Source organism: Oncorhynchus nerka, linkage group LG14, assembly GCF_034236695.1.
Source record: "Oncorhynchus nerka isolate Pitt River linkage group LG14, Oner_Uvic_2.0, whole genome shotgun sequence".
Lineage (NCBI taxonomy): Eukaryota > Metazoa > Chordata > Actinopteri > Salmoniformes > Salmonidae > Oncorhynchus > Oncorhynchus nerka.
The window spans coordinates 26,988,238-27,004,477 of record NC_088409.1 but is presented as its reverse complement, the minus strand read 5'-3'; the positions used below and the strand labels follow the sequence as shown (position 1 = coordinate 27,004,477).

At 41.8% G+C, this 16,240-nt stretch overlaps 1 protein-coding gene across 2 annotated transcripts in view; it reads right to left on the bottom strand.

Moving 5' to 3' along the window:
• Window positions 1-16,240, bottom strand: part of LOC115140763 (non-homologous end joining factor IFFO1-like) — a 46,346-nt gene that overhangs the window by 13,237 nt on the left and 16,869 nt on the right. For both annotated transcript variants that reach the window (XM_065027870.1, XM_029679086.2), the window contains exon 3: window positions 1,172-1,267. In XM_065027870.1, coding sequence (XP_064883942.1) covers window positions 1,172-1,267 — 96 coding nt within the window. The remainder of the gene's footprint in view (window positions 1-1,171; window positions 1,268-16,240) is intronic.

The following is a 16,240-nucleotide window of genomic DNA, read 5'->3' as shown; positions in this document are numbered from 1 at the left end:
CCTCCAACTCAAATGATCAAGTTTGCAGATGACGCTACAGTGGTAGGCTTGATTATCAACACCGACAAGACAGCCAACACTGAGGAGGTGAGGGCCCTCGGAATGTGGTGTCAGGAAAATAACCTCTCACTCAATGTCAGCAAAACAAAAGAGAGGATTGTGGACTGCAGGAATCAGCAAAGGGAGCATCCCCCTATCCACATAGACAGAACAGTAGTGGAGAAGCTGGAAAGTGAAGGTCCTCTGTGTATATATCACCGACAAACTGAAATGGTCCACGCACACAGACAGTGTGGTGAAGAAGGTGCAATATCGCCTCTTCAACCTCAGGAGGCTGAACAAATGTTGGCTTATCACCGAAAACCCTCAATAACTTTTACAGGTGCACAATCGAGAGCATCCTGTCGGGCTGTATCACCGCCTGGTACGGCAACTGCATCGCCCACAACCGCAGGGCTCTCCAGTGGGAGGTGCGGTCTGCACACCGGATCACCGGGGGCAAACTACCTGCCCTCCAGGACACCTACAACACCCGATGTCACAGGAAGGCCATAAAGATCATCAAGGACAACAACCACCCAAGCCACTGCCTGTTCACCCCGCTATCATCCAGAAGGCGAGGTCAGTACAGGGGCATCAAATCTGGGACAGAGAGATTGGAAAACAGCTTCTATCTCAAGGCCATCAGATTGTTAAACAGCCACCACTATCACAGAGAGGCTGCCGCCTACCTACAGACTTGATATCATTGGCCACTTTAATAAATGGAACACTAGTCACTTTAATAACGCCACTTTAAGAATGTTTACATATCTCGCATTACGCATCACATATGTATATACTGTATCCTTCACTATCTATTCTTTACCATCTATTGCATCTTAGCCACTCTGTCACTGCTCATCCATATATTTTATACATATATATTATTATCCCATTCCTTTACTAGATTGTGTGTATTAGGTTTTGTTGTGGAATTTGTTAGATATTAGGTTTTGTTGGGGAATTGTTAGATATTACCTGTTAGATACTGCTGCACTGTCAGATCTAGAAGCATAAGCATTTCTCTACACTCGCAATAACATCTGCTAACCATGTGTATGTGACCAATACAATTGGATTGGATAAGAGAAGGTGCATATTGAGAGGAACTTTGTGGATGTAGACTCACGTTGCTCATGAGGCCTTTGAAGAGCACCAGTTCAGACTTCAGCTGCTGCACTCTGACAGCCAACTCATCCTGACAGCCCTCGCTCTCCTGGAGGTCCTACAAACAAAACACACACATAATCATGAGATACATGTCCATGCACACAGGTACACTCACACACACAAACGCACGCACGCAGGCCTGTACAAACACACACACAACCCCACCACTCACACACATCCTGCAAACCAGCTCAACCCCTACTTTCTGGATAAGGCCAGATTATAAACTCAGCAAAAAAAGAAACGTCCTTCCACTGTCAACTGCGTTTATTTACAGCAAACTTAACATGTGTAAATATTTGTATGAACATAACAAGATTCAAAAACTGAGACATAAACTGAACAAGTTCCACAGAAATGTGACTAACAGAAATGGAATAATGTGTCCCTGAACAAAGGGGGGGGGTCAAAATCAAAAGTAACAGTCAGTATCTGGTGTGGCCACCAGCTGCATTAAGTACTGCAGTTCATCTCCTCTTCACGTACTGCACCAGATTTGCCTGTTCGAAAGTGAGATGTTACCCCACTCTTCCACCTAGGCACCTACAAGTTCCCTGACATTTCTGGGGGGAAATGTCCCTAGCCCTCACCCACCGATCCAACTGGTCCCAGACGTGCACAATGGGATTGAGATCTGGGCTCTTCGCTGGCCATGGCAGAACACTGACATTCCTGTCTTGCAGGAAATCACGCACAGAACGAGCAGTATGTCTGGTGGCATTGTCATGCTGGAGGGTCATGTCAGCATGAGCCTGCAGGAAGTATACCACATGCGGGAGCAGGATGTCTTCTCTGTAACGCACAGTGTTGAGATTGCCTGCAATGACAACAAGCTCAGTTCGATGATGCTGTGACACACCGCCCCATACCATGACGGACTCTCCACCTCCAAATGGATCCCGCTTCAGAGTACAGGCTTCGGCGTAATGCTCATTCCTTCGACCATCACTCCTGGTGAGACAAAACCGCAACTCGTCAGTGAAGAGCACTTTTTTCCAGTCCTGTCTGGTCCAGCGACAGTGGGTTTGTGCCCATAGGCAACATTGTTGCCAGTGATGTCTGGTGAGGACCTGCCTTACAACAGGCCTATAAGCCCTCAGTCCAGCCCCTCTCAGCCTATTGCGGACAGTCTGAGCAATGATGGATGGATTGTGAGTTCCTGGTATAACTCGGGCAGTTTTTGTTGCCATCCTGTACCTGTCCCGCAGCTGTGATGTTCGGATGTACCGATCCTGTGTAGGTGTTGTTACACATTACACATACAATTTATTGCCCTGGCCACATCTGCAGTCCTTATGCCTCCTTGCAGCATGTCTAAGGCACATTCACGCAGATGAGCAGGGACCCTGGGCATCTTTCTTTTGGTGTTTTTCAGAGTCAGTAGAAAGGCCTCTTTAGTGTCCTAGGTTTTCATAACTGTGACCCTAATTGCCTACCGTCTGTAAGCTGTTAGTGTCTTAACGACCGTTCCATGTTCATTAATTGTTTATGGTTCATTGAATAAGCATGGGAAACAGTGTCTAAACCCTTGACAATGAAGATCTGTGAAGTTATTTGGATTTTTACTAATTATCATTGAAAGACAGGGTCCTGTAAAAGGGGCGTTTCTTTTTTTGCTGAGTTTATATTGAGCAACTCAGGGTAGGGCCAAACAGTAAAACATTCTATATTGACCATCTCAGGGTAGGGCCAAACAGTAAAACATTCTATATTGACCAACTCATGGTAGGGCCAAACAGTAAAATATTCTATATTGACCATCTCAGGGTAGGGCCAAACAGTAAAACATTCTATATTGACCAACTCAGGGTTGGGCCAAACAGTAAAACATTATATATTGACCAACTCATGGTAGGGCCAAACAGTAAAACATTATATATTGACCAACTCAGGGTAGGGACAAACAGTAAAACATTCTATATTGACCAACTCAGGGTAGGGCCAAACAGTAAAACATTCTATATTGACCATCTCAGGGTAGGGCCAAACAGTAAAACATTCTATATTGACCAACTCAGGGTTGGGCCAAACAGTAAAACATTCTATATTGACCAACTCAGGGTAGGGCCAAACAGTAAAATATTCTATATTGACCAACTCAGGGTAGGGCCAAACAGTAAAACATTCTATATTGACCAACTCAGGGTAGGGCCAAACAGTAAAACATTCTATATTGACCAACTCAGGGTCGGGCCAAACAGTAAAATATTCTATATTGACCAACTCAGGGTCGGGCCAAACAGTAAAACATCATTTAACTCTTGACTCAAATCGCACTTCAAATCCAAAGTACAACTATAATCTGTCCATGATGATTATATATTCTTTACAGTGTAAGGATAGATGTTCTTACCCTAAGTCTTACTACAAATCCAAAGTACAACACACAAACATACAGTACATACACAGATTATACATTGACAACCCTGCCTACTTAATCTCACAAGTGTCTTGGATCATATTGTTGATCTAATTCTCCCTCTTTTCTCTGAAGTATTTGAATCCATAAACTACTAGCCATAATATTTTGCAGAACTTCTTCCTGAGGTATGTCTTGACATAAAAGTTGATTGTGTCTGTGGTGCAAATGAAATAGGGTAACTTGACTTGACTCATCCCTGAGTGTTTCTTTGTGTAACTCTTGTACATTGTTCTGCATGGATAGTTGAATGTAAAGTGGAACTTTGCTGCATACCATGTGGTCTCCTGTTGGCTCAATAGAGCCTGTCTAACTGGGTTAGGTAGATGTCCCCTGCAGTTGCATCCTCACACAACAAACCTGAGAAACCAGAGCCCCACCTGGCTCAGCATTATATGCTCACCGATGGCAAGATGGCGCCGACAGACATGGCAGCTCTGCTTCTAGCTCCTTGGCAACTTTGCAGTATTGTTTTTTGTGTGTTATTTCTTACAGACGGAAATAACTTTTGAATATTGACCAACTCAGGGTTGGGCCAAACAGTAAAACATTCTATATTGACCAACTCAGGGTAGGGCCAAACAGTAAAACATTCTATATTGACCAACTCAGGGTAGGGCCAAACAGTAAAACATTCTATATTGACCAACTCAGGGTTGGGCCAAACAGTAAAACATTCTATATTGACCAACTCAGGGTAGGGCCAAAGAGTAAAACATTCTATATTGACCAACTCAGGGTAGGGCCAAACAGTAAAACATTCTATATTGACCAACTCAGGGTAGGGCCAAACAGTAAAACATTCTATATTGACCAACTCAGGGTAGGGCCAAACAGTAAAACATTCTATATTGACCAACTCAGGGTAGGGCCAAACAGTAAAACATTCTATATTGACCAACTCAGGGTAGGGCCAAACAGTAAAACATTCTATATTGACCAACTCAGGGTTGGGCCAAACAGTAAAACATTCTATATTGACCAACTCAGGGTAGGGCCAAAAACATTCTAGTAAAACATTCTATATTGACCAACTCAGGGTAGGGCCAAACAGTAAAACATTCTATATTGACCAACTCAGGGTTGGGCCAAACAGTAAAACATTCTATATTGACCAACTCAGGTAGGGCCAAACAGTAAAACATTCTATATTGACCAACTCAGGGTAGGGCCAAACAGTAAAACATTCTATATTGACCAACTCAGGGTAGGGCCAAACAGTAAAACATTCTATATTGACCAACTCAGGGTAGGGCCAAACAGTAAAACATTCTATATTGACCAACTCAGGGTAGGGCCAAACAGTAAAACATTCTATATTGACCAACTCAGGGTAGGGCCAAACAGTAAAACATTCTATATTGACCAACTCAGGGTAGGGCCAAACAGTAAAACATTCTATATTGACCAACTCAGGGTAGGGCCAAACAGTAAAACATTCTATATTGACCAACTCAGGGTAGGGCCAAACAGTAAAACATTCTATATTGACCAACTCAGGGTAGGGCCAAACAGTAAAACATTCTATATTGACCAACTCAGGGTAGGGCCAAACAGTAAAACATTCTATATTGACCAACTCAGGGTAGGGCCAAACAGTAAAACATTCTATATTGACCAACTCAGGGTAGGGCCAAACAGTAAAACATTCTATATTGACCAACTCAGGGTAGGGCCAAACAGTAAAACATTCTATATTGACCAACTCAGGGTAGGGCCAAACAGTAAAACATTCTATATTGACCAACTCAGGGTAGGGCCAAACAGTAAAACATTCTATATTGACCAACTCAGGGTAGGGCAGTAAAACATTCTAATTGACCAGGGTAAAACATTCATTCTATTGACCAACTCAGGGTAGGGCCAAACAGTAAAACATTCTATATTGACCAACTCAGGGTAGGGCCAAACAGTAAACATTCTATATTGACCAACTCAGGGTAGGGCCAAACAGTAAAACATTCTATATTGACCAACTCAGGGTAGGGCCAAACAGTAAAACATTCTATATTGACCAACTCAGGGTAGGGCCAAACAGTAAAACATTCTATATTGACCAACTCAGGGTAGGGCCAAACAGTAAAACATTCTATATTGACCATCTCAGGGTAGGGCCAAACAGTAAAACATTCTATATTGACCAACTCAGGTATTGACCAACTCAGGGCCAAACAGTAAAACATTCTATATTGACCAACTCAGGGTAGGGCCAAACAGTAAAACATTCTATATTGACCAACTCAGGGTAGGGCCAAACAGTAAAACATTCTATATTGACCAACTCAGGGTAGGGCCAAACAGTAAAACATTCTATATTGACCAACTCAGGGTAGGGCCAAACAGTAAAACATTCTATATTGACCAACTCAGGGTAGGGCCAAACAGTAAAACATTCTATATTGACCAACAACTCAGGGTAGGGCCAAACAGTAAAACATTCTATATTGACCAACTCAGGGTAGGGCCAAACAGTAAAACATTCTATATTGACCAACTCAGGGTAGGGCCAAACAGTAAAACATTCTATATTGACCAACTCAGGGTAGGGCCAAACAGTAAAACATTCAGGGACCAACTCAGGGTAGGGCCAAACAGTAAAACATTCTATATTGACCAACTCAGGGTAGGGCCAAACAGTAAAACATTCTATATTGACCAACTCAGGGTAGGGCCAAACAGTAAAACATTCTATATTGACCAACTCAGGGTAGGGCCAAACAGTAAAACATTCTATATTGACCAACTCATATTGGGTAGGGCCAAACAGTAAAACATTCTATATTGACCAACTCAGGTAGGGCCAAACAGTAAAACATTCTATATTGACCAACTCAGGGTAGGGCCAAACAGTAAAACATTCTATATTGACCAACTCAGGGTAGGGCCAAACAGTAAAACATTCTATATTGACCAACTCAGGGTAGGGCCAAACAGTAAAACATTCTATATTGACCAACTCAGGGTAGGGCCAAACAGTAAAACATTCTATATTGACCAACTCAGGGTAGGGCCAAACAGTAAAACATTCTATATTGACCAACTCAGGGTAGGGCCAAACAGTAAAACATTCTATATTGACCAACTCAGGGTAGGGCCAAACAGTAAAACATTCTATATTGACCAACTCAGGGTAGGGCCAAACAGTAAAACATTCTATATTGACCAACTCAGGGTAGGGCCAAACAGTAAAACATTCTATATTGACCAACTCAGGGTAGGGCCAAACAGTAAAACATTCTATATTGACCAACTCAGGGTAGGGCCAAACAGTAAAACATTCTATATTGACCAACTCAGGGTAGGGCCAAACAGTAAAACATTCTATATTGACCAACTCAGGGTAGGGCCAAACAGTAAAACATTCTATATTGACCAACTCATTCTATATTGGGTAGGGCCAAACAGTAAAACATTCTATATTGACCAACTCAGGGTAGGGCCAAACAGTAAAACATTCTATATTGACCAACTCAGGGTAGGGCCAAACAGTAAAACATTCTATATTGACCAACTCAGGGTAGGGCCAACAGTAAAACATTCTATATTGACCAACTCAGGGTAGGGCCAAACAGTAAAACATTCTATATTGACCAACTCAGGGTAGGGCCAAACAGTAAAACATTCTATATTGACCAACTCAGGGTAGGGCCAAACAGTAAAACATTCTATATTGACCAACTCAGGGTAGGGCCAAACAGTAAAACATTCTATATTGACCAACTCAGGGTAGGGCCAAACAGTAAAACATTCTATATTGACCAACTCAGGGTAGGGCCAAACAGTAAAACATTCTATATTGACCAACTCAGGGTAGGGCCAAACAGTAAAACATTCTATATTGACCAACTCAGGGTAGGGCCAAACAGTAAAACATTCTATATTGACCAACTCAGGGTAGGGCCAAACAGTAAAACATTCTATATTGACCAACTCAGGGTAGGGCCAAACAGTAAAACATTCTATATTGACCAACTCAGGGTAGGGCCAAACAGTAAAACATTCTATATTGACCAACTCAGGGTAGGGCCAAACAGTAAAACATTCTATATTGACCAACTCAGGGTAGGGCCAAACAGTAAAACATTCTATATTGACCAACTCAGGGTAGGGCCAAACAGTAAAACATTCTATATTGACCAACTCAGGGTAAAACATTCTATATTGACCAACTCAGGCCAAACAGTAAAACATTCTATATTGACCAACTCAGGGTAGGGCCAAACAGTAAAACATTCTATATTGACCAACTCAGGTAGGGCCAAACAGTAAAACATTCTATATTGACCAACTCAGGGTAGGGCCAAACAGTAAAACATTCTATATTGACCAACTCAGGGTAGGGCCAAACAGTAAAACATTCTATATTGACCAACTCAGGGTAGGGCCAAACAGTAAAACATTCTATATTGACCAACTCAGGGTAGGGCCAAACAGTAAAACATTCTATATTGACCAACTCAGGGTAGGGCCAAACAGTAAAACATTCTATATTGACCAACTCAGGGTAGGGCCAAACAGTAAAACATTCTATATTGACCAACTCAGGGTAGGGCCAAACAACTCAGTAAACATTTCTATATTGACCAACTCAGGGTAGGGCCAAACAGTAAAACATTCTATATTGACCAACTCAGGGTAGGGCCAAACAGTAAAACATTCTAACCAACAGTAAAAGTAAAACATTCTATATTGACCAACTCAGGGTAGGGCCAAACAGTAAAACATTCTATATTGACCAACTCAGGGTAGGGCCAAACAGTAAAACATTCTATATTGACCAACTTAGGGCCAAACAGTAAAACATATTGACCAACTCAGGGTAGGGACCAAACAGTAAAACATTCTATATTGACCAACTCAGGGTAGGGCCAAACAGTAAAACATTCTATATTGACCAACTCAGGGTAGGGCCAAACAGTAAAACATTCTATATTGACCAACTCAGGGTAGGGCCAAACAGTAAAACATTCTATATTGACCAACTCAGGGTAGGGCCAAACAGTAAAACATTCTATATTGACCAACTCAGGGTAGGGCCAAACAGTAAAACATTCTATATTGACCAACTCAGGGTAGGGCCAAACAGTAAAACATTCTATATTGACCAACTCAGGGTAGGGCCAAACAGTAAAACATTCTATATTGACCAACTCAGGGTAGGGCCAAACAGTAAAACATTCTATATTGACCAACTCAGGGTAGGGCCAAACAGTAAAACATTCTATATTGACCAACTCAGGGTAGGGCCAAACAGTAAAACATTCTATATTGACCAACTCAGGGTAGGGCCAAACAGTAAAACATTCTATATTGACCAACTCAGGGTAGGGCCAAACAGTAAAACATTCTATATTGACCAACTCAGGGTAGGGCCAAACAGTAAAACATTCTATATTGACCAACTCAGGGTAGGGCCAAACAGTAAAACATTCTATATTGACCAACTCAGGGTAGGGCCAAACAGTAAAACATTCTATATTGACCAACTCAGGGTAGGGCCAAACAGTAAAACATTCTATATTGACCAACTCAGGGTAGGGCCAAACAGTAAAACATTCTATATTGACCAACTCAGGGTAGGGCCAAACAGTAAAACATTCTATATTGACCAACTCAGGGTAGGGCCAAACAGTAAAACATTCTATATTGACCAACTCAGGGTAGGGCCAAACAGTAAAACATTCTATATTGACCAACTCAGGTAAAACAGTAAAACATTCTATATTGACCAACTCAGGGTAGGGCCAAACAGTAAAACATTCTATATTGACCAACTCAGGGTAGGGCCAAACAGTAAAACATTCTATATTGACCATCTCAGGGTAGGGCCAAACAGTAAAACATTCTATATTGACCATCTCAGGGTAGGGCCAAACAGTAAAACATTCTATATTGACCAACTCAGGGTAGGGCCAAACAGTAAAACATTCTATATTGACCAACTCAGGGTAGGGCCAAACAGTAAAACATTCTATATTGACCAACTCAGGGTAGGGCCAAACAGTAAAACATTCTATATTGACCAACTCAGGGACCAACTCAGGTAGGGCCAAACAGTAAAACATTCTATATTGACCAACTCAGGGTAGGGCCAAACAGTAAAACATTCTATATTGACCAACTCAGGGTAGGGCCAAACAGTAAAACATTCTATATTGACCAACTCAGGGTAGGGCCAAACAGTAAAACATTCTATATTGACCAACTCAGGGTAGGGCCAAACAGTAAAACATTCTATATTGACCAACTCAGGGTAGGGCCAAACAGTAAAACATTCTATATTGACCAACTCAGGGTAGGGCCAAACAGTAAAACATTCTATATTGACCAACTCAGGGTAGGGCCAAACAGTAAAACATTCTATATTGACCAACTCAGGGTAGGGCCAAACAGTAAAACATTCTATATTGACCAACTCAGGGTAGGGCCAAACAGTAAAACATTCTATATTGACCAACTCAGGGTAGGGCCAAACAGTAAAACATTCTATATTGACCAACTCAGGGTAGGGCCAAACAGTAAAACATTCTATATTGACCAACTCAGGTAGGGCCAAACAGTAAAACATTCTATATTGACCAACTCAGGGTAGGGCCAAACAGTAAAACATTCTATATTGACCAACTCAGGGTAGGGCCAAACAGTAAAACATTCTATATTGACCAACTCAGGGTAGGGCCAAACAGTAAAACATTCTATATTGACCAACTCAGGGTAGGGCCAAACAGTAAAACATTCTATATTGACCAACTCAGGGTAGGGCCAAACAGTAAAACATTCTAGGTAGGGCCAAACAGTAAAACATTCTATATTGACCAACTCAGGGTAGGGCCAAACAGTAAAACATTCTATATTGACCAACTCAGGGTAGGGCCAAACAGTAAAACATTCTATATTGACCAACTCAGGGTAGGGCCAAACAGTAAAACATTCTATATTGACCAACTCAGGGTAGGGCCAAACAGTAAAACATTCTATATTGACCAACTCAGGTAGGGCCAAACAGTAAAACATTCTATATTGACCAACTCAGGGTAGGGCCAAACAGTAAAACATTCTATATTGACCAACTCAGGGTAGGGCCAAACAGTAAAACATTCTATATTGACCAACTCAGGGTAGGGCCAAACAGTAAAACATTCTATATTGACCAACTCAGGGTAGGGCCAAACAGTAAAACATTCTATATTGACCAACTCAGGTAGGGCCAAACAGTAAAACATTCTATATTGACCAACTCAGGGTAGGGCCAAACAGTAAAACATTCTATATTGACCAACTCAGGGTAGGGCCAAACAGTAAAACATTCCAACTCATATAAAACATGACCAACTCAGGGTAGGGCCAAACAGTAAAACATTCTATATTGACCAACTCAGGGTAGGGCCAAACAGTAAAACATTCTATATTGACCAACTCAGGGTAGGGCCAAACAGTAAAACATTCTATATTGACCAACTCAGGGTAGGGCCAAACAGTAAAACATTCTATATTGACCAACTCAGGGTAGGGCCAAACAGTAAAACATTCTATATTGACCAACTCAGGGTAGGGCCAAACAGTAAAACATTCTATATTGACCAACTCAGGGTAGGGCCAAACAGTAAAACATTCTATATTGACCAACTCAGGGTAGGGCCAAACAGTAAAACATTCTATATTGACCAACTCAGGGTAGGGCCAAACAGTAAAACATTCTATATTGACCAACTCAGGGTAGGGCCAAACAGTAAAACATTCTATATTGACCAACTCAGGGTAGGGCCAAACAGTAAAACATTCTATATTGACCAACTCAGGGTAGGGCCAAACAGTAAAACATTCTATATTGACCAACTCAGGGTAGGGCCAAACAGTAAAACATTCTATATTGACCAACTCAGGGTTGGGCCAAACAGTAAAACATTCTATATTGACCAACTCAGGGTAGGGCCAAACAGTAAAACATTCTATATTGACCAACTCAGGGTAGGGCCAAACAGTAAAACATTCTATATTGACCAACTCAGGGTAGGGCCAAACAGTAAAACATTCTATATTGACCAACTCAGGGTAGGGCCAAACAGTAAAACATTCTATATTGACCAACTCAGGGTAGGGCCAAACAGTAAAACATTCTATATTGACCAACTCAGGGTAGGGCCAAACAGTAAAACATTCTATATTGACCAACTCAGGGTAGGGCCAAACAGTAAAACATTCTATATTGACCAACTCAGGGTAGGGCCAAACAGTAAAACATTCTATATTGACCAACTCAGGGTAGGGCCAAACAGGACCAACTCAGTAAAACATTCTATATTGACCAACTCAGGGTAGGGCCAAACAGTAAAACATTCTATATTGACCAACTCAGGGTAGGGCCAAACAGTAAAACATTCCAAACAGTAAAACATTCTATATTGACCAACTCAGGGTAGGGCCAAACAGTAAAACATTCTATATTGACCAAACTTCAGACCAACTCAGGTAGGGCCAAACAGTAAAACATTCTATATTGACCAACTCAGGGTAGGGCCAAACAGTAAAACATTCTATATTGACCAACTCAGGGTAGGGCCAAACAGTAAAACATTCTATATTGACCAACTCAGGGTAGGGCCAAACAGTAAAACATTCTATATTGACCAACTCAGGGTAGGGCCAAACAGTAAAACATTCTATATTGACCAACTCAGGGTAGGGCCAAACAGTAAAACATTCTATATTGACCAACTCAGGGTAGGGCCAAACAGTAAAACATTCTATATTGACCAACTCAGGGTAGGGCCAAACAGTAAAACATTCTATATTGACCAACTCAGGGTAGGGCCAAACAGTAAAACATTCTATATTGACCAACTCAGGGTAGGGCCAAACAGTAAAACATTCTATATTGACCAACTCAGGGTAGGGCCAAACAGTAAAACATTCTATATTGACCAACTCAGGGTTAAAACATTCTATATTGACCAACTCAGGGTAGGGCCAAACAGTAAAACATTCTATATTGACCAACTCAGGGTAGGGCCAAACAGTAAAACATTCTATATTGACCAACTCAGGGTAGGGCAAACAGTAAAACAATATTGACAGTAAAAACAGTTAAACATTGACTATATTGACCAACTCAGGTAGTAAAACATTCTATATTTTCTCAGGGTAGGGAAAACAGTAAAACATTCTATATTGACCAACTCAGGGTAGGGCCAAACAGTAAAACATTCTATATTGACCAACTCAGGGTAGGGCCAAACAGTAAAACATTCTATATTGACCAACTCAGGGTAGGGCCAAACAGTAAAACATTCTATATTGACCAACTCAGGGTAGGGCCAAACAGTAAAACATTCTATATTGACCAACTCAGGGTAGGGCCAAACAGTAAAACATTCTATATTGACCAACTCAGGGTAGGGCCAAACAGTAAAACATTCTATATTGACCATCTCAGGACCATCTCAGTAGGGCCAAACAGTAAAACATTCTATATTGACCAACTCAGGGTAGGGCCAAACAGTAAAACATTCTATATTGACCATCAGGGTAGGGCCAAACAGTAAAACATTCTATATTGACCAACTCAGGGTAGGGCCAAACAGTAAAACATTCTATATTGACCAACTCAGGGTAGGGCCAAACAGTAAAACATTCTATATTGACCAACTCAGGGTAGGGCCAAACAGTAAAACATTCTATATTGACCAACTCAGGGTAGGGCCAAACAGTAAAACATTCTATATTGACCAACTCAGGGTAGGGCCAAACAGTAAAACATTCTATATTGACCAACTCAGGGTAGGGCCAAACAGTAAAACATTCTATATTGACCAACTCAGGGTAGGGCCAAACAGTAAAACATTCTATATTGACCAACTCAGGGTAGGGCCAAACAGTAAAACATTCTATATTGACCAACTCAGGGTAGGGCCAAACCAACTCAGTAAAACATTCTATATTGACCAACTCAGGGTAGGGCCAAACAGTAAAACATTCTATATTGACCAACTCAGGGTAGGGCCAAACAGTAAAACATTCTATATTGACCAACTCAGGGTAGGGCCAAACAGTAAAACATTCTATATTGAAACCAACTCAGGGTAGGGCCAAACAGTAAAACATTCTATATTGACCAACTCAGGGTAGGGCCAAACAGTAAAACATTCTATATTGACCAAGGGTAGGGCCAAACAGTAAAACATTCTATATTGACCAACTCAGGGTAGGGCCAAACAGTAAAACATTCTATATTGACCAACTCAGGGTAGGGCCAAACAGTAAAACATTCTATATTGACCAACTCAGGGTAGGGCCAAACAGTAAAACATTCTATATTGACCAACTCAGGGTAGGGCCAAACAGTAAAACATTCTATATTGACCAACTCAGGGTAGGGCCAAACAGTAAAACATTCCATATTGACCAACTCAGGGTAGGGCCAAACAGTAAAACATTCTATATTGCAAATGAAATAGGGTAACTTGACTTGACTCATCCCTGAGTGTTTCTTTGTGTAACTCTTGTACATTGTTCTGCATGGATAGTTGAATGTAAAGTGGAACTTTGCTGCATACCATGTGGTCTCCTGTTGGCTCAACAGAGCCTGTCTAACTGGGTTAGGTAGATGTCCCCTGCAGTTGCATCCTCACACAACAAACCTGAGAAACCAGAGCCCCACCTGGCTCAGCATTATATGCTCACCGATGGCAAGATGGCGTTGACAGACATGGCAGCTCTGCTTCTAGCTCCTTGGCAACTTTGCAGTATTGTTTTTTGTGTGTTATTTCTTACAGACGGAAAGAACTTTTGAATATCATAGTGGTGGTAACTCACCAGCATTACGACCAGGAATACAACTTTCCCAATTTGGATCCTTTGTTCGTAACCCCCAGGGCATTTGAAATTATCCCAGAGGCTGCTACAAGATGCCGCCGTCAGAGAAGTGTAGACTTCAAGTCTGACTCAGGAGGAGTGCACACCATCCACCGCTTCCGAGTATATTACTCGCTAATGTTTAGTCCCTGGACAATAAAGTAGACGAGCTCAGGGCGAGGATCTCCTCCAGAGAGACATCAGGGACTGTAACATACTCTGTTTCACGGAATCAAGGCTCTCTCCGGATATACTGTCCCGGTCAATACAGCCAGCTGGGTTCTCAGTACATCGTGTACACAGAAATAGAGAACTCTCCGGGAAGAAGAAAGCGGGGGTGTATGTTTCATGATTAACTACTTATGGTATGATTGTGATAATGTACAGAAACTCAAGTCCTTTTGTTCATCAGACCTAGATTTCCTCACAATCAAATGCCGACTGTATTACCTACCAAGAGAATTCTCTTCAGTTATGCTCACAGCCATGTACATTCCCCCTCAAGCCAATCCCACGGCGGCCCCTAGTCCAACGCAATAACGACCTGCCCTCTCGTTGCATTCCACAAGGAGACTGCCTGTTACGTGAATGCAGTAAGCCAAGGTAAGTTGCTAGCTAGCATTAAAATGATCTTATAAAAAACAATCAATCATAATCACTAGTTAACTACACATGGTTGATGATATTACTAGATATTATCTAGTGTGTCATGTGTGGCATATAATCTGACTGAGCATACAAGCATACAAGTATCTAAGTATCTGACTGAGCAGTGGTAGGCTGAAGCAGGCGCGTAAATATTCATTCAAACAGCACTTTCGTGCGTTTTGCAAGCAGCTCTTCGTTGTGTGTCAAGCATTGCGCTGTTTATGACTTCCAGCATATCAACTCCCGAGATGAGGCTGGTGTAGCCAAAGTGAAGTGGCTGACTAGTTAGCGTGCGCTAATAGCGTTTCAAACGTCACTTGCTCGCGCTGAGCCTTGGAGTGGTTGTTTCCCTTGCTCGGCATGGGTAACGCTGCTTCGAGGGTAGTGTCGTGGAGGATCGTTACAAAATATAACACTTACAAGAACTTGTGAATTCAATATAGGCTTTTAATACAAACATATCAGAAGCCTAGATGGTCCGCGGAACACACCCTTTTCCAGAGCACTGGCTCTGTATTTATACACATACAACATATGAGTCCACCCCACATGCAAATGAAGTTACTTCCCTCAGTCCATCTGCCACCATTATCTTTCAATCTGTGCTTCCTGCTTGTTCACGCCCAATAACGCCCATATCTGCTTTTAGTTAAGTTATAATGGTGACAGGACCTCTTCATGTCCCAAAAATAACACATGCCCATCTTATCCTATGGGCCCCTTATGTTTAGCTTGGTGTGTTCTTTGGTATGTCTGTCCTTATTAGGACTAGTAGACTATGTGTCTCTTCTCTTCCTGTCCTAAAAATATATGTCCTATGTCTATAGTCCATCCGTTGGTCATTTGGCTGACCCCCTCCTTTGTGTGTCCCTCTGACCTTGGCATGTCCAGCTGTCCTATGCTCTCATGGCCTTACTTTGGTTTCCTGTCCTCTACAATAGACAATGCATTTTACCCTAAACATAATGCATTTTATGGCTTTGGCCATTACGTCTGTTATTTCTTGGTTTCCTGTTTTTACCAGAATGGCAAATGCACTCTAAGTGTATCTTCCTCTTGTGGTCTAATGTACACCTTTGCTCTACAGCCCTATATGTACAGCTTGCTCCC